This window comes from Argopecten irradians, chromosome 8, assembly GCF_041381155.1.
Source record: "Argopecten irradians isolate NY chromosome 8, Ai_NY, whole genome shotgun sequence".
Lineage (NCBI taxonomy): Eukaryota > Metazoa > Mollusca > Bivalvia > Pectinida > Pectinidae > Argopecten > Argopecten irradians.
In genome coordinates, this window is record NC_091141.1 from 28,221,745 (window position 1) to 28,242,283 (window position 20,539).

Sequence of the window (20,539 nt, forward strand, 5' to 3'; positions counted from 1 at the left end):
GTAGCCGTGCTCAAACAATGACATTTGTAAAATCTTGCTCCGCTTGCTCCTTCTATTTCATTAATATTCCACACTTATCTTACCATTGTCATGAATCGTCTTCGTATCAATGAAATAGTGCCAAACACTACCTACAGGATCGAACGCTATATGATTATCATATACATGTATTATAACCTGGCTGAGAGGGCACTATTACCTCATAGTATTGTCGGGGATGGAATGGTGTCCAAGCTTAAGGCCAACGCACTATCTTCACACGAGAGGCAATAGTGCTCTCTCAACCAGGTCATATTGAACGTAGCACATCACCCTAACACCCACACAACGCCATTTCTTTCGTCAAAAAGACACTTCAATGGACACCTAGCAACACTATCTTTATGTTTTTCCCAATGGTGTTACATATTATTATAACCACAACATAAAAATTGTCGTTGGAATATATTTCTTGAAATGATATTCAGTTTCGTGAAGATAGTGAACCATCCTATGCAGAAAAGCAACATGTTTCCTTTCCCGTACAACACAGCCTGTTCGCCATCTTGACGTCTTGATCGAAGCGCAGCATTGCAATGACGCCATATAAAAGTATTGATGCAAAAAATTCATGTCAAATCTCGAGTCTCTTCATAAGTCTCCAGGGAACAATTGCAAATAGTACCCATGTATATTATATTCAAAATTTTCGATGACAGTTTAATCGGTATTCACTGAGGTTGTTCCATGTCATACATGTATCTACTTATAACTTCTTATACTATCTATTGTTGCATGAACCTCATAATGGACTATCATATTTTCAATATGTTTAACCAATAACCTGTAATAACATGATAACACCATAACCATACTTCAAATAACTAAAGACATTAAACATAAGAACTAAACAACACAGAACTAGATATGAAGACTGACGGGACCATTACATATGAGTCATATTATGATAAGTTAAATTCTGCATATGTTAGTATGACATGCTATATAGACTATTTGTGATTGAGTATCGTCTGGACCAGCTATATATGTAAATATTTTGATGCTATAGGTTGTCAGGACACTGTTGTACATATGGACAAACATCATCCTAATACTAGCAACCGGAACTTGTGGTGACGAACAACAGAGCAAGACCGGAAGTTCATTATCACACATGTAAGCTATTAAATGCAGACACACATGTATATAAGATGATGTTCAGTTACACACGTACTGTACGTTACCACTTATGTGATATCAATTGTGAATTGGAGTATTACTCACTGTCTATTGGTTGGTATTCTCCACTTAAAAGGACCATATCACTACGTCTTCCCTAGATTATTATGTGCTAATTTGTTTTTACAAGTTGATACGGAGTTATCTCATCTCCTCTTTTTCATTTTGTATTAACCACATAACATCTTTGTGTTTGCGCTGGTACTTATGAAGTTGATACATAACCCCTATGTGTTTTTCACAGTGGTTTAGTAGTGAATATACCATTCATCTCATTATGCATTATGCTTCACAACGGCTGTTATTACACGTTAGCAAATCAAAATCAGTCTAGGAAAAGAAAAAGATAATATTCCCAATTTAGTCGCCTTTTATGTAAATGGGACAGGTACAATTCTAACGTGTACCTACATGTACCTACAGGACAGACTTTAATTCTAATTCTGATAATGAATTCCTTAGACCTTATACTTATACTTTCCTAAACAATTTCAAATATATGAATAAAATATTAATTTCCTAAGGCGGATCGTTGTATGTTTCCCGCCGTCGTACTAATTGCAGTAGTGGACAATCATTTCATGAGGCGTCAAAATCATCGCTTACATAAATTTACACACCTAATCTTATATTTTTTTGCCTTGTAAATTCATCTTAGGTCGTGTATATATATGTTTTGATGTTATAAACATTATTTATATAATTTCTATATATCTTTAAAATTGTTTTGAAAAAACTACTGTCCATTTAAGTCACGGCAAAGGATTTACGTGATAAATACAAATATATGATTATGATTTGATCGTCTAACAATCGCCATGGATACTTACAAAATAAATTTAAAATACACACAAAAAATAAAAATAAATAAAAACACAAAGAAACAAAAAGCAACAACAAATAAGCCGCAACTTGCACCTTATATGAGCGAAGTTTTTAATTCATATGCATTGTGTATTTGTAGATTATGGAGAAATCAGAACGCAGTAGTGAGAGAGCTGGAAGACTGTTCTATTGATGAGAGGTTTTTCTACTCTGTAGTATCAACAAGTGGCGTGTGTAACGATGGCAAGAAATGGATGTGAGTATCAAATGGCTTAAAAATCATAATTGTTGGTCCGTCGTATCAATTATCAGGCGAGTATTTAAACATAACAATGCTTTATTGAAGTTGACATACAATCTCCATGGCTAATCCCAAGGATAAATGTATAGGGTAGAAAGACAAATAATATATCCATTGCTGAATACCGATAGTAAAACATGTATATCAAGACAAACCAAAGAAAAAAATAGAAAAATGATCTTTATACACAAATTATCTTAATACATGGGGTAAAATATGTTAAAATTTGTCATTTGGGATTCCGAGAGATTTGTCTGATGGGACAGGTGCTGGTCTTTATACAGAGGTGGCCGCTTAGGCAGGTTTTACTAATATTTCATTGTATTTAACATATAAGTAAGTTATGCATGTTAATAATGATTTTTTTCTTTACTGCAAATTTAAAAGTTTTGGTGGTTCATAGGAAAAACAAAGCAACAACAATCTATATGTTTTATTTGAGCTTGCATGCCATTATGAAATGCTATTTAAAGATTTTTTTTCTATCAAAACAGCAGCAAACGAATTTGTCTTTGTCTCCAGTTAGAAAATTAATTTACTTTACACCACTCCAGCCGTTGAAAGATTTGAGCTTCTTTTTTTACTTCAAGATAGAAATATTAAAAATAATCGATTACATGCCGAAAGAAACTATGTCACCATGTCCTATATGGAATGAAGTAGTGATATATCATTTTTGTGATAGTAAGAAATAAATATATATACACCATTAAACACCAATTATTGTTAATAATTATCGTTTATGTCTGCGATGGAGAATCTCAATTGAAAATCTGCTGCCCATTCTATATTAGCATATCAGTTATCTACCATAGCGGGTAGGCATTGATCATTACATTATGTGTTTGTGAGCGTAATGTTATGCTTTTCTGAATTAACAGAAAGAAAAATAACGTGAATTGCACTCATAAAACAATGACGTCCCAATGGATACCTATACGAAAATGAGATAACGTAATATCATACTTTTCTGAAATAACAGAAAGAAGAAAAAAAACCGTGAATTTCATTCATAAATCGATGGCGTCACAATTGATACCTATACGATAGTGAGATAACGTAATGTCATACTTTTCTGAAAAAATAGAAAGAAAAATAACGTGAATTTCACTCATAAAACAATGACGTCACAATGGATACCTACACGAAAGGGAAATAATTTTCTGGTATGTAAAGACAAAATATTCGAATATGATCTAAAATGACGTATTTACATGTTGCAGACACAAGGAACAGAACATCACGGCGATTGGGAACTGTACCCGGGAATACATTTTGATTGGTGGCGCGTGTCATAAGGGTATTCAGATTAATTACTTTTGTTACGAGCTATTTATAAAGAGGACAATTAATGTGATTATTTTTTTTTTTTTTTTTTTTTTTTTTTTTGTGCTCAGATATTGGCTCATTACACCTGTATCTAATCTCATTCATATAGTCTCGGGCGTATATAAAATAAGTATTATATTTTGCCGTTTTGACTCTTGGATTTTACACATTCATTTTCAATATAAGTCTTATACATACATCCCAGCAAGGCCTCTCTCGTCTCAGCCGCAATATAACTTCACCATCTCGTCTCAACCGCTATCTCACTTCTATCGCCATATCACTTCTACCACCATCTCTTCTCTACCGCTATCTCACTTCTACCGCCATCTTACTTCTACCACCACCTCATCTCAACAGCCACCTCACTTCTACCCTCATCTCGTCTCAACCGCTATCTTACTTTTACCACCATCTCGTCTCATCTACCGTTTCACCTCAACAACCTTCTCTCCGTTACAACTATCTCTTATCAACAACTACGATCTTACCTCGACCACCATCTTTTACATTTAAAATCTATACATTAAACTGTTATAACTACATTTTAAGCGCGAAGCGCTCAGAGCCCCGAGGTTTATCATCATTGCACAATATTTTTTATTCATTTATTCTTTTAATCATCTTTTTAATTATTTTGTTCTTCATTTAAGTACATTGACATATTCTTTGATAATTTCATATCTCTGTATCGTTGTAACAGTAAATTTCTATCGAGATATAGTTTGAATAGGGAAACAATAGAACAAATGTCAACCCTTCTGTTAGAAATATGATAATGTTTGTATATTGTATAGCCAATTGAGGACAAAAGAACGTTAAATTCGCTGTAATTCTGATCAGCAATCTTATAACCTATAACAATGAACATCATTTTCCTTAATTGTACATTGTAGTGATATTTTTTTCTAAAAATATATGGATTAAATTCCACAAAGATTCCACACATTGATATTCAATAAAATAGTGTTTATAATAATCCTTAATTTTACATATCAAGCATGTATCATCCTCAATAATATTCCACCTTTTAAGCAAAATTCCATTTGGAAGGATATGATGAAATATTTTCTATTTGTATTTTTTTTTTCATCATTCTCTATGATGTTATTATTGATAAATTCAAATAATCCATGATAAATCGAACCAGTATTTTCTAGTTGAAAAATACCTTCCCACATACCTCTACAGTACGAAAGAGATTTCTTTTTTCTAATAAAAGTAGAATAAAGAAATTTATTATTCACATTTTGCAATTTAACACCAACACCTTTATCAAACACCAGAAGATCAGAACATGTTTGCACAGTAGTACGTGCGTTATCTCCCTTCAGCTTGTCTTTCCTTTCTTTTGGAATAGCTCTCTTTACCTGAATTGCCTTACCTGATTATGTTGTTCTCTACTGATTATGTTGTTAAAATTGGCACTATTTATATCCATTTTGTTCTCTACTGAAAATTAGATATTCGGTAGCCTTGTTTATGAACACTTTTCATCGTTTCAACAATTATCATTATCCTTATTAATTTCTTTTTTTTTGTAAGATGTTAATGTAAAAAACACATCGAATATAAATACTAATTATGTCCTATATCACAAATAGAAAACATATATATACATATAACTAGTTACGAAATGCATTGAAACATATGATTTAAAGTGAACAGTCGGGCAAGGATAGCTAAAGTCGGTAAAAATGGTGTGAATGTATCCAGTATAATTTCTTATGTAATGGAAAAATAAAATCTCTCGTCAAAATCTGTCTGCGTACGAAGAAATTGGTTTAAAGTATGGACATTCTAAAACGTCCTCCCGGCTCACTATGTCCGTGGTTACATTTCCACGCAGCCTCGCTTTCAATGCTTTCAACTTTTCTTTACTTTAATGGTCAGAACTGGGAAACTAAGCAGAACTTGACCGTCGTATTAATATGTGAGAATTTTTGGAAGGCCAATGAACACATTTAGACTGGTTTTCTTTGCCCGACTATTCACTTTAAATGAGTTTGTTTTAATTTTTAATAGATATGATTGTTTTGTCAAGTTTTAAACTAAACATAAATTGCGATGACAAATGAGTATTTTTTTAGTTAATAAAACTAATCGCTTGCACCGGTTCATTTCAGCTGGTACAAACGTCTTCAATTACATATACAGCGGAATCTGTACAGTCTATAAAATCGTAGAGTCTAGAAAAGCAAACTTTTTTGCGATTAACTTTATTTTTTTCACTGATATGATATGCTTTTCCGTTCAGTTCCATGCATATTAGCCTAATGGTTTATCCTCTGTTCAGACTCTTTATTCAACGGACACACTTAAATCGGAGATACACTTTGTACATTTGCTGTTTTATCAGGCAACTTAAAAAAGAACATTATAAAGCAACGTCAATTCATTATTAGATTTGTAACATACATGCAAAAATAATGACTAAAATGATAAAGAAAACTATCAAAAGAAAATCAGGGAAATGAAACCGTACAAGTAATGTCAATCTTGACTCCCTGATTTTCAGGGATGAATCAATTACTTGGATCAAGGTTGGTTGATGTATTGACAGCTAAGATCAACTTCCCGTGTATGCAAAAATGTTACGTGTGTGAAATACGTGTCTACTTCGGGCTGCAGTATAGCCGTGTCATGTCCCTTTTTAATTGTTGGCCCTTTTATAGTGTTGTCTTATTGCATCGTGCCGTGAATGACAATGAACATCACATTACATTCGGTCACTTCATACTTGAAAACGAGTGAGATTTTGGAAGATAACTACATATAGATAAAAATGATATAAAATAATCATATTTTTGGTATCGAAATTAATTTTCAAATTCTTAAGTCATAATTAACAATGTATAAGGTACGTTATTTTCAGAGTGTTTTCTCGTAACCAAGAGAAACTCAAAACAGGGTGATAACAACGGGCTTACTACGGATCCATCTGATGAAAGTAGTACACATACATCCTTAACAGATGTCACAACATCCCAGGAAATCAGTACCGATGGAATGACCGACGTAGCTTCGACAACAAGAAGTAGTACTACTGTAACTGGAATCGAAAGAAATTACGGAAAGGAAAATAAAGGTAATATCATGAAAAAGTATCTTAATGAATCTGTCTTTCATCAAGGGCAATAAACAATCTTTTTTGTTTTTGAGATGTTATGTAAGGGTTTAATTGAAAGTGTAATGTAGCATCGGAGATCTGTGGAATACATAAGTCTCTCTAATATAGGTAAAATCTTCCTCAGGGCTCCTCCGAATAGTAAAGGACTACTACATTTCCGGAACAAAATTAAAAGTTTCTAAATGATAACATTAGAAATATATATGTCGATAATCTAAAATTACATTACCATATCAAGCAAATGCAAGATTTCCTGTATAATACCAAATGACCCAGTGATAGTCAACTAACGTAATTAAGCCGAAAATTGACATATGCTTTGTTTAAGACAAATCACCCCCAGACCAATTGTCTGAAAAAAAAGGAAAAAAACCCAAACCAATCGTGCTATTGTTAGTATCGTGAACATAAATACAAACTGTCATCTGATAGCTATCAAACCTATTGCAATGTCAAACTATACTTAAAATTGAAGGTGGTTGTTATGGAATTATAAACGAAAAATGAAATAAATATTTTACAGAAATGGGCATTCACGTTTTATCTACTTTTGATTATAATTTTTGCCGGCAAGGATGGAAAAGTGCTATGAGTCTTAATGACTGGACACCGGAGTATCCAGTGGAAAAAGTTGGTAATGTGGAAGTCAAAGTCATGGTAATTACAATATACTACAACTCGTAAATATACGTCTAACAAAAAATTCTTATTTTTTTTTTAGTTCTAGATTGCAATGCTGGCTGCTATGGGGATGCTTGTCAGTTGAACTGTTTGTGTGAAAATAACTCCACGTGTGACAAACAGTATGGAAACTGCACGTGTATGGACGGTTGGACAGTCACGTATTGTGAGAAGGGTATGTATAATATAAAAATAGGTCAATTTTAGACTTTAAAGGGTAGAGTATGTAAACATTTAATCATTGGTAAATCGCCCATAGAATATACGGTCCATGTAAGATTGGATTGCTTATATCGTTTGTTTTATTTGTTAGAATGTCCTAAAGGAACCTTCGGTGCAAACTGTAGTCAGACATGTTCCTGTGACGTCACTTCCTGTCATCCTGTCGACGGATGTATTTGCCGAACACAGAAACGACACTGCAATAGAGGTAACTTCAACGACCATTTCTTTGTATAACTGTGAACGTGAGCTATTTCTATTTGCTTATGACATCAATTTCATTAGAATTGGTCGAAATGAAGATGTTCGCAAAATGGTACATTGCGTATATGGAGTGCTTAACAAACTAAAATATATTTATTGTACAATGCCGTTCATTAAAGATGCTACACCGCTGACAAATAGTATTATTTCTCTTATTTAACAAAAACAGGAACAGGCGAATTAGTCTTTTTCTTCAATTACAAAAGTTATTTACTTTATATCATTGCTACCTACTTCAAGGTATACACATTAAAACAATTATTTGCACTCCGAAAAATATTCACGTCACCATGTCCTATATGGAATAAAATACTGATGAACCAAAAGCAAAATATCTTTTTACATGTTTTTTATATTTGCTATTGTTACGTCGCAATAATGTAACTCCATATTTAGTTCCTTCTGCAATATGTTAAGATGATCGATAATTACTTACATCGCTATAAATCGAAAAACTTCAGATGACTGCTGATTCCAACGCGCAATCAAATAAATTTACCTATGTAAGCTATAATTATCTACTTAATCAATAACTTCCGGATAAGTTAAAGTTGTCTCTGCCAGTCACTGGCAAATTAACCTCGGTCTTAATTATTAAATAGTCTATCCTCTCTGCACCGAATATATTACAAGACGAATTGTTGATTACGATTTAGAAACACTATTGGACGAAGTTGTAGATATATATCAGAACCTCAAAACGATCTAGCTTTATGAAAGGCTAAATTTATCTAATGTCTTATGGTCAACATTTTCTTGTGGTGATTATTTGCTTACGTCTGAAAAAGAACGTTACGTAGTTTATGTGCGAGGAAAAGACATTTAATTAAATATTGATCGGGAGGTCATAAGTCATAAGAATTAATTTGTGAACTGATATTCACAACACTAATGGTTTGCATTCAAATAACGATTTCTTATAAAATTGAATACATCCATTCTTTAACTTTTGACCTTTAAAATTACCATGAGACAAGAAAAAGATAATAATTTATTAATAGCACTGATGATACAATATGCAGCTGACCCGAAGGTATCTGTACTGCTTATTACTGAGTGGCCGTAAAAAAGCCCAAAGTTATACTTCTTCCCTTTTCAAATCATACATATTTATCGATTTCAACTGTAAGTGAATAATGTAAATCCTTTAACTGGCCACCCACCTATAAATGATGTAGTTTAGCTTCTATCACTACTAATCAAGGTTAATGATAGCAATGCGCTTTAATGGTTTTTCACGCCGCCGTAAATGATAATAATGACTTAATTACGGCAGCGTTCAACGTCATGAAATCTTAAATCAAGGAGACATTAACATGGTTACTTTTAGGTGAAGTAATCACTGTATTCGTCGATTTATATTAATCGAGAAATATTTCTATAAATTTTACATAGTTTGTGAACTCCCGAATGTATCATCATGATGGCAGATTTGGATTGTTAAGTGTGTGATTTATCTGTGAGTTCAGTTCATTAATCAGAAAACTAACATATTTCTAGATCAATTAATCCTATTCACTAATTCTCTAACGGCAACATCCTCTGCGAGAAGAAAATAAATAGTTGTTTGTAAAGATTATTGAATGTTTTTGTTTCGAGCTTATGAAAGCTATCCAACGTGAAAATTGGGAATGATATTATGCTATAAAGTTATCATAATAATATAATCATTTTATTCGCCATCAGGTAAATAACTTCTAGTGCAAAATAGGGAATGTTTCAGATTTCGGGTAGACCGATGCAGATTTTATGTCACTTTTTAAAAAAACCATAATATGATAAAGCAAAAATTTTGACACGCTTAAATAATCGCCTATACGATACCTTTGTAGATTTTATATTTATCAATGTAAGTTAACAAATAATTAGTAATTGCCTATGTATTTCTCTATGTCGGGGATTTTGGCGGTTTATGGCCAACGCCTACTTTTTATCCATTTGGACTTATAAATCACGACCTGGAGGATGTGAGCCGGTGGTGGAATGTTCGCCAACTAAACCAATTACGTAATGTGTCCTTTAAGGATTGAGGGCCAGTCGTTTGATGTCAAACACTTTAACAGCATGGTCATTGCTCAGTTGAATCATATAACCTAATTTAGTTTTCTAAAAGCGTATTACTACATAAGAGTTGAATGGTCGATAAACTGACTGATTGATTTCCTCATTTTTTTCAATAATTAATTCATTCATTTAATAATTGCTCATTCATTTACTCATTTATTATCTCGTCTATTCTTCCTCTAGTTGTCATTTCACCACCAATTGTTTTTTTTCATTCAACCTTCGGTTTCATTACATATTCGTTTTGTAGAGCAATTATGCATTACACTTAATTATTTCAAAACATTTCTCTTTCATGCCAGTCGGTTAGTACTTCAAATCAAACAGTTGGGTAAATTGGGTGTGCTTCAGACGATTTTTGTCCTATAATTTAAAGTCCACGTTATAGAAGTTTCCAAATTTGCATTTATCATTAATCATAAAGAGATCTGCTCTAATATCCTGATATAATGTAATTGATAGGCGAGGGATTATTATACACTATCGTTTCGAGATGTATGAAGACGTACTATTGAATGTAATAAAGATAAATGATAATCCATTTCTGCTCGAATAGTTGAAATGCATCATTTAATCATAAGTTAAGGCTAGGTACTTCTATTGAGCAAATATAAAAGTACATCGGCGTTTAATACCTTTTTTTCATATGTATCCATTATCTTGCATGACCGAAGACTTGGGAAGGGCATAATTGATTATGAAAGTGTTTTTTGCGGTATTTTCTATTACATAAATAAACTATTACATGAGACATACATCTTACAAATTTCTTAAAAAAGGTTAACATACAATCTGAATGTGTGCAAAGCCAAAAACAGATTTATAAATTTTTCGATAAAGGAACACTTCATTAGTAGTATTTGCTGATTCCATTCCTTTCGAAATCTGAAGTTAAACCGAAACGTCTCCTATCTTGATATACAATATGCGTGGCATTATTCTTACACATATTGAGCATTATCGAACTAGCACACGTCTCACGCAGGTCATGTGCTGGAACGCCGTTCGTCGCGAAGTTAATTTTGGTGTACTGACACCCTATATTTCAAGCACCCGAGTGACTAAGAGTATTCTCCCCTGACATGGTGAACAGCATGGGCGATGCATTGAAAAGCAACAACAGAAACGTGAGCGCATTGACGCACAGTGTAAGTTTTGTGATACAAACTACAAACAATACAAAGGCAAAAATACTCAAGCGCCCGCTGCATGAACCAGAAACCCTTGTCAATACCATACTCTGCTTATTTCGGTGTTAAACATGTAGCGAATTTGTATAAGACATTTCGTCCCCTATGTTTTCATTTACGGAAAACCTATTATTATTTGTTTGTATTCAATGACACTTAAAGTTACTTATTTCATGTACCAATTTGAAGTGTTCACTCTAATTCTAGTCACCTAGTTACATAAAATGCGGTTATATGAGCATTACAGATTGTATGTGTTGTACCGTATTTGTTCAGTTGGTGGCCCTAGTCTCCGTTACAGTATACACAATAAGTTTGGATATTTTGTATTGTGTATCTATTCCAAGCTAGTTTCGCTAAGTCTGTGTACATTGGCACTTCAGATATAAGGTGGTAAAACTTATATAATTCGAGTATTGATCATATCATTTTGATATGCACGGAGGGTTCACTGCTGAACAGATACGGTAATGATTTGTAAACATTTCCTTAGATGTCTCGTTTGTATTGATTATAGTCAATCTACGTACAAATGTATACCTGGTAACGGAGAAGCAGTTCCGTACTAAAGGCCTAACCAGTGTAAGTTGTATTGAACAGTGTTTATTTTCTTTTTTATTGTAAAGAAGAAACTCGTGTATTTGCTATACATGTACTCATAAAGTAGAAACCTGTAATTCATGTTATATTCATAATAATGAGTTAGTGAGATGGTAAACAGTCATATATAAGAAGTTCACCAATTGTCGTAAATCAGTTATACGTGTAACTTGAATGAAAAATAATTATCTGTACGCAAACAAGGAAACTTTGTATAACTTCCATAGCCTTTTATTCAGACATTTTAGAGTATAGACAAACTTTGAATGTAGTCACATTGTAACATTGTCTTGTATTTGTGTAATTGTAGTTTTACGGGATCCAATAAAAGATTGATGCAGTTATCTTGAGGAACTCTGTTATCTGTCTGTCTCAAACTTCACGGGGGCAGAACAGTAAAAACTGGGTTGACGAGCCAGGTATAGCAGATAGACACAACGGTCAGGATGTCTGAACAAGAGGTAGGTGATAATGTTAAACCTAAAACACAGGAACAACCACCACAGACAAGGGAGAGAGATACAGGCTCTGAGATACCTACGCCTGAACGCCAACCGAGAGTAAGGACACTGACAGAAAAGGCATTTGAATTATACCAGAAAACAGTCCAAAATCATCAAGCTTTACTTAGAGACAGTTGGCAAGAGGTGTGTGAGGTAATCAATGAGGTAACAATTGTGAAGGATAATCGCAAGGATATCGGCGATGCCAAGACGAAACTCTGTCTAGTATATAGTCGATACAGGCTGAGGGCTAGGGATTATGTCGACTACATGCATGCAAACTACACAGAGGATAGTATTAGATATCTGGACTCATTTACTCGAGAGGATGCCCAGTCAGATGATATGGTTAAAAGCGTGTTACACCAACTGGACGAGAAGGGAGATTCACTCTGTGACAGATCATCAAGACATTCAAGCTCAAGCCGTCGATCAGACGCCAGTTCAGAGGCAAGGAGGAAGAAGGCCCTTGCATCAAAGGCCAAAGCATCCAAGGAGTTCTTACAGAAGCAGGCCCAGATCCGTAGGAAGCAAGCGGAGTTAGAGGAGCAGGAGGCCATGACCCAAGCTAGAACTCAACGGCTTAAACAAGAGCTTAACGTGGACCTAGATCTAGTAAAGAATGAACAACTGTGTGCTGAGGCAGAAGCTGAAGCAGAGGCGTATGAAGAAATGGCTTTGGAGGAAAATGGTCAAATATTGCCGGATGAGGTGGAAAGTTCATATGAAAGAACCAAAGTGTTTGTTAACGACCATTCAGGCATTCCACAGGAGGATGTAGCTCTACGGCCCACAGCCAGAGCATTCATACCTCAAACACAGAGTGCTGCCAACACAAGACCATCAGATGAAAGTCCTCCACTCCGTGATCATAAGGATGAGGTGATGCCAACGATAGTGAATTTCCTTATGAGAAAGGAATTAGCCTCCTCTCGACTTTTCGTTTTCAATGATAAGCCTAATAATTATATCTCGTGGAGAACGACCTTTAAGGCAGTAGTTCAAGAGGCTTCTCTCGGTGCAGCAGAGGAGTTAGACCTCTTGGTGAAGTGGCTGGGTCCTACATCCTCAACATATGCATTAAGTATTAGAAGCAGTAACGGAAGTAATCCTGAACTTGGCAAAAGGCTGCTTTGGGAGAGATTGGATGAACGCTTTGGCAGTCCGGAAGCTGTTGAAGCTTGTCTCAGATCCAAGCTTGACAATTTTCCAAAGACCATCGACAATGTGAGGATGTATGAGTTAGCCGATGTTTTAACAGAAATATTAGTATTAAAGGAAGATCCAAGATACCAACAGATTTTGGCGCATTACGACTCGCCATTGGGAATTAGGCAAGTTTTGAACAAATTACCAACTCGTCTCCAGTTTAAGTGGAATGATAGAGCCTTTTCATACAAGAACACTAGAAATGTATCGTTTCCCCCCTTTTCATACTTCGTGACCTTTATTAAGGACATGGCTCGACTACTAAATGACCCAAGTTTCTCTATAGAAGGACAAAAGTCGACAAGTGGGGAAGTTAGAAACCCTAAAAAGACGGACAACAGATCAATCACAGTAAAGAAAACAGAAGTCACTTCAAAGGAGAAGGAACTCGATACCAAGATGTGTCCCCTTCACAACTCGCGGACGCATTTCCTAAACGAATGCAGAGATTTCGGGAGAAGGCCCATCGAGGAAAGGAAAAATCTGCTGAAAGAACACAAGATATGTTTCAAGTGCTGTACAACAGACAAACATATCGCTAAGGACTGTAAGGTACAGCTGAGCTGTTCTGTTTGTGGTAGAAAAAGGCATCTAACAGTACTTCATGAGCGGAGGGACAGCGATCATACACGGAACAAAGAAAATTTGACTAATCCGAGAAATCAGGTTGAGAAGCACAATCAGGTGGAAACACACCAAAGCAGTGAGAATCAGAAAGTCAACACACACTGCACACTAGTTTGTGGGGATGGATTCCACGGCAGGTCCTGCTCTAACATAGTCTTGGTAGAGGTATTTTCAGAGGACGAACCCAGTAAACGAGTTTCAACTTACGCTTTGCTAGACGACCAAAGTAATCGATCTCTAGCTTCTACTGAACTTTTGGATTCTCTTGGAATGGCGGGGAGGGAAATAGAATATACTCTTACCTCCTGTTCTGGAAGATCTAAATTGACTGGTCGGAAGGCCATTGGCCTTGTTATTCGGTCAAGTGAAGGATCCACGATGTATTCCCTTCCTCCATTGATTGAATGCAATAATATACCTACTGATGAATCCGAAATACCAACGCCTGAAGTCGTTCGGCACTTTAGCCATCTAAAGCAGCTTGGCTCAAGGATTCCGGAATACAAACCTGATTGCTCTGTCGGTTTGCTGGTAGGCAGAGATCTACCAGAGGCACATCACATAAACCAACAAATTACCGGACCACGAGGCTCACCCTTTGCGCAACGCACTGGCTTAGGCTGGGTGATCGTTGGTGAGGTCTGCTTGAACAAAGCCCACCCTCCAGATAGAGATATCCGTGTCAGTACGTTCAAGACCAACATTGTAAACGGACATGCTTCCATATTAGCTCCCTGTAAAAACTACCTTTGGGTAAAGGAGGAGATACGTTATGACCCATTATTTGAGAGAGGAAAGGATGACGAGAAGCCAGCTTGGTCTGTAGAGGACAGGGAGTTCATGGAAATTATGAGTAACCAGTGTGTGCAAGATGAAGACGGATTTTGGGTTGCACCCTTGCCATTCCGAACCGGAAGAACGAAATTGCCAAACAACAAGTCGGTGGCCATAAAAAGGGCAATGATTCTGGACAGAAGTTTGAAGACCGATAAAGACAAAAGAGACCACTTCGTTGCCTTCATGAAAAAGGTTCTGGATTCTGGGGCGGCTGAGGTAGCACCTCCACCCCAAGGCGAGGTGTGGTACCTTCCATTTTTCGGGGTTTACAACTCAAAGAAACCAGGGAGGATAAGAGGAGTTTTTGACTCATCCGCTGAGTTTAAAGGAACGTCACTAAACCAGAATCTGCTATCGGGTCCCAACCTGACAAACAGCTTACTATCCATACTTTTGCGCTTCCGCAAGGACAAATATGCAGTGTCCGCTGATATAGAGCAAATGTTTTATCGGTTTTTGGTTAAGGAGGAACATCGGAACTTCCTTCGTTTTTTCTGGTACAGAAACAACGATCCAAATCTCGACTTAATAGAGTACCGGATGCTAGCCCATGTTTTTGGCAACAGCCCATCGCCAGCAGTTGCGACCTTTGCTCTTCATAAAGCCGTGGAGAAGGCAGACGGTGACATACGAAACTTCGTCATGAATGACTTTTATGTCGACGATGCACTAACATCCGGCCCTGATGCTAGCAGGGTAACTGCTCTTTTGAAGAGGACACAGTCGGTTTTGCAAAATAATGGTAACATTCGTCTTCACAAAGTCGTATCCAACAGCATGGAGATAGTTAAGGCATTCCCACAGGAGGATTTGAGTGAAGGACTCGCATCCATAGACATTAAGGCAGATAAGATGCCAACTCAAAGCAGCCTTGGCGTATCATGGAACTTAGACTCTGACACCTTCCATTTCGACGTACAGCTTCCTGTGCAATCAGAAACGCGTCGAGAAATGCTATCAACATTGAACAGCATTTTTGATCCCATGGGAATTCTGTCACCGTTCTCCATTCAGGGACGCATATTGTTAAGGGAGTTAACTACGGGAGTCAGTTGGGACACACCTCTACCTATCAGTTATCAAAATAAGTGGAATGCATGGAAAGCATCCTTGACAAGTCTAAAGGACATACAGATTCCGCGGATGTTCACACCGATTTCGACAAGCATAGCAGACGATGTCCAGCTGCATGTGTATTGTGATGCCTCGGAGCTCGCCACTATCCCTAGATTAGAGCTGTGTGCAGCCGTCTTAGCCGTTGAAGTTGGCGAAGTCGCATGTGAAACTTTAGGAGTTGAGAACGTTCGGTATCACAGTGATAGTAGAGTGGTTCTTGGATACATTAACAACAGAACTAGGAGGTTTTACACCTATGTAGCTAATCGCGTGGAGAGGATACTCCGGAGTTCAAGGCCCTCACAGTGGATTTACGTTTCTACTTGTGATAATCCAGCTGATCAAGCAACACGTTCGTCAGCAACGCTTAAGGGTTTCGAGAAGAGTTTGTGGTTACAGGGTCCTAAACAACTTCCGAAGAACCATGATTCGACGTATGACCTTGTCGAGCCGGATAATGATAAAGAACTCAGACCCACGGTTACAAGTCTTAAAACAGTGTGTCAGAAAACTCCGTGTACAAGGTTTGAACACTTTTCCAGTTGGAGACGTCTTGCGAATGCTGTACTCTTGATCAAACGTGCAGTTCAACGTTTCAGGAATCGATGGAGAGGTAATACAGAAGATGATCAACCTTTCCTGCCCAACAGGGGCGATGCAGAAGTTGCGGCGATCAGATTAGTTCAGCAGTCTACCTTCAGCGAAGAAATTGGATGTCTAGAAAAGGACAAGCCTGTCCCAGAGCGCAGTCCTATTAAAACACTTGACCCCTACCTGGATAATAAAGGCATATTACGTGTCGGAGGACGCCTCAGAAATAGCTGTCTTCCTTTCGAAGAGACAAATCCAATAATCCTACCTAAGAAACACCATGTGTCAAAACTCATTGTGCGATTCTACCATGAGTTCGTACATCACCAAGGACGGCTTATAACAGAAGGCTCACTCAGGAATAACGGATATTGGATAATCGGAGCCAAGCGGTTAATTTCCAGTATCATAAGAGATTGTGTCACGTGTAGGAAGCTCAGAGGGAAACTCGAACATCAGAAAATGGCAGCTCTTCCTGCCGATCGTCTTGTACCAGGACCGCCTTTTACGTCGGTCGGTGTTGATGTCTTTGGTCCCTGGTCGATTGTTACAAGGAAAACACGAGGTGGATCAGCCAATTCCAAACGTTGGGCCGTATTATTTACATGTCTGACAACTCGCGCCATACACATCGAGGTAGTAGAGGAAATGACAAGCTCGTCCTTCATAAATGCACTACGCTGTTTTGTAGCATTTCGTGGCAACGTGAAGGAATTCAGATCAGATTGTGGAACAAACTTCATCGGTGCTGTGAATGAACTTGGAATAACAGGAATTCATGTTGGAGATGCACCTGTTGCCAAATATCTGAGCGATTCTGATATTGTGTGGAAATTCAACGCGCCCCACTCCTCCCATATGGGAGGAGTCTGGGAACGAATGATTGGCCTTGTGCGGAGAATTCTAGAAGGCATGATGCTTGATGGTTCTCTGAAAAGGCTCACCCATGAAGTTCTGACCACGTTTATGGCAGAAGTATGTGCTATAGTCAATTCACGTCCTATTGCTTCCATCTCAACTGATCCAAAGTGCCCTGAGATTCTGAGCCCAGCTACCTTACTCAACCAAAAGATCGGGTACGCCGATCATGTATCAACATTGACCTTCTCTGAGAAAGACATGTATAAATCTCACTGGAGACAAGTCCAAGCACTTTCAGACATTTTCTGGAGGAAATGGCGAGAAGGTTATATACAAAATCTCCAATCACGCAAAAAATGGAAGAGTGATCGGCCAGAGGTGAAAGAAGGTGATATCATTCTCCTACGCGAGAAAACGGTTCCTCGGTCCGACTGGAGGATGGGTATTGTGACCAGGGCATTCCGAAGTGATTTGGACAACAAGGTACGAAAGGCCGAAGTGAGGATTGGGAAGGATGGTAGTACGACTCTTCTAACTCGACCAATTAACGAATTGGTCCTTCTTCTGGAAAATTAAAATAGGCTAGAAAGCTAAGGAGAATGTTGATTGTTTAATTGTATGACATAAAATGGTGATATCTTCAATATCAGGACGGGGAGTGTGCTGGAACGCCGTTCGTCGCGAAGTTAATTTTGGTGTACTGACACCCTATATTTCAAGCACCCGAGTGACTAAGAGTATTCTCCCCTGACATGGTGAACAGCATGGGCGATGCATTGAAAAGCAACAACAGAAACGTGAGCGCATTGACGCACAGTGTAAGTTTTGTGATACAAACTACAAACAATACAAAGGCAAAAATACTCAAGCGCCCGCTGCATGAACCAGAAACCCTTGTCAATACCATACTCTGCTTATTTCGGTGTTAAACATGTAGCGAATTTGTATAAGACATTTCGTCCCCTATGTTTTCATTTACGGAAAACCTATTATTATTTGTTTGTATTCAATGACACTTAAAGTTACTTATTTCATGTACCAATTTGAAGTGTTCACTCTAATTCTAGTCACCTAGTTACATAAAATGCGGTTATATGAGCATTACAGATTGTATGTGTTGTACCGTATTTGTTCAGTTGGTGGCCCTAGTCTCCGTTACAGTATACACAATAAGTTTGGATATTTGGTATTGTGTATCTATTCCAAGCTAGTTTCGCTAAGTCTGTGTACATTGGCACTTCAGATATAAGGTGGTAAAACTTATATAATTCGAGTATTGATCATATCGTTTTGATATGCACGGAGGGTTCACTGCTGAACAGATACGGTAATGATTTGTAAACATTTCCTTAGATGTCTCGTTTGTATTGATTATAGTCAATCTACGTACAAATGTATACCTGGTAACGGAGAAGCAGTTCCGTACTAAAGGCCTAACCAGTGTAAGTTGTATTGAACAGTGTTTATTTTCTTTTTTATTGTAAAGAAGAAACTCGTGTATTTGCTATACATGTACTCATAAAGTAGAAACCTGTAATTCATGTTATATTCATAATAATGAGTTAGTGAGATGGTAAACAGTCATATATAAGAAGTTCACCAATTGTCGTAAATCAGTTATACGTGTAACTTGAATGAAAAATAATTATCTGTACGCAAACAAGGAAACTTTGTATAACTTCCATAGCCTTTTATTCAGACATTTTAGAGTATAGACAAACTTTGAATGTAGTCACATTGTAACATTGTCTTGTATTTGTGTAATTGTAGTTTTACGGGATCCAATAAAAGATTGATGCAGTTATCTTGAGGAACTCTGTTATCTGTCTGTCTCAAACTTCACGGGGCAGAACAGGTCATGATAGCATATTAAAATGCAACTATTAAGCGAATTTGTTCAAGGAACGGAAAAGGGGACCATAATGACCAACTTGATTTTTAACTGCAAATCATATGTATAGAGAATGTCCAAGATACAACATTAAACTTGAAATAATAATTTGCCGGATTCAGAAAATACCTTTAAAGTGTTCAAAAAAGAATTTTAAAAAAAAGCAAAAAAAAAACATAGTGAATTGTTAAGTCGAATCCGGTCAAACCAGCGCTCCTAGTACATTTATTAATTTATTTCCAATTCAATAGACCAGAAGGTCCACTTACAGAGTGGATCAAAAATTAATACATTCAACATAAATATAGAATATCACAGTTAAGTACAAGGTATAAGAGAAACAGAAGCAAACATTCTGTTACAAACTAATGTAAAATTGTCTTTAAACGGGGTTTAAATGGTGCAATGGATAAACAAAACTACTACATAGGCAATAAAACTGGTACGACTTGAACGTCCTATTTTCCAAGCTAAAAAAATAAAATGTTTACAAATGTCAGTATAAGACAAAGCGTTGCAATCAAAGTGAACCTAAAAACATAAAAACTTCACAAAAAATCGTTTGACATCTTCTTAAGCATTGGTTGTCATATTTTTGACATGCATTGATGTGTAGCATACATTGGGTGTTTTAGCATATCCAGTGGTGCGCGTTAGCGCACCATGATAAATATGCTTATATTTACATTTAAAGTAATCATTATCATTTTAAAAAGAAAATAGGTAAAAAACAAAGCAGGAAAATAAAAACGTATACGTCTTATAGAGAAAAATATCGGTCAATGAAACAGATTTGGCCGGAAATACTGGGTGGTACTGGCTTCCGGTCTGTTGTCCTGAACAACCGGCTAAACAATAACAGTAGATGAAATAGTCCTAAAAATATACAAAGATGAATATAACACTTCAATCTATTTCAAATATTATAATTAGAATATATTTGCATATTGATCAATTTTAAGAATATTTTAGCATTATTTTCAGTGAATTTTCACTCTGACCAAAACCCCGTGTTTTCATGACTTCTTGAACTCTGATTGTGGTATAAGTACGCCAGAGCCTTACTGCCAATGTTAATAT

General features: G+C 36.6%; 2 protein-coding genes across 3 annotated transcripts in view; both read left to right on the forward strand.

Annotated features, from left to right (window-relative positions):
• The window catches only part of LOC138330050 (uncharacterized), a 28,071-nt gene that overhangs the window by 437 nt on the left and 7,095 nt on the right, over positions 1–20,539 (forward strand). The window contains exons 2-7 of the mRNA XM_069277425.1: positions 1,049–1,155; positions 2,183–2,299; positions 3,568–3,644; positions 6,549–6,761; positions 7,525–7,659; positions 7,798–7,914. Of these exons, the coding sequence (XP_069133526.1) occupies positions 1,049–1,155; positions 2,183–2,299; positions 3,568–3,644; positions 6,549–6,761; positions 7,525–7,659; positions 7,798–7,914 (766 nt within the window). The remainder of the gene's footprint in view (positions 1–1,048; positions 1,156–2,182; positions 2,300–3,567; positions 3,645–6,548; positions 6,762–7,524; positions 7,660–7,797; positions 7,915–20,539) is intronic.
• On the forward strand, positions 9,145–19,372 carry LOC138330049 (uncharacterized). Of its 2 annotated transcripts, XM_069277424.1 has the most exons (5): positions 9,145–11,182; positions 11,742–11,806; positions 12,135–18,386; positions 18,946–19,010; positions 19,339–19,372. In XM_069277424.1, exon 3 carries the CDS (start codon positions 12,271–12,273, stop codon positions 18,142–18,144), a length of 5,874 nt encoding a protein of 1,957 aa, XP_069133525.1. In that variant the 5' UTR covers positions 9,145–11,182; positions 11,742–11,806; positions 12,135–12,270; the 3' UTR covers positions 18,145–18,386; positions 18,946–19,010; positions 19,339–19,372. The 2 variants fall into 2 exon arrangements, with proteins under 2 accessions (XP_069133525.1, XP_069133524.1); XM_069277423.1 differs by having other exon boundaries at positions 9,145–11,806.

Coding starts and splice junctions, on each gene's coding strand:
- LOC138330049 (XM_069277423.1), top strand. CDS start 12,271: ATGTCTGAACAAGAGGTAGGTGATAATGTTAAACCTAAAACACAGGAA.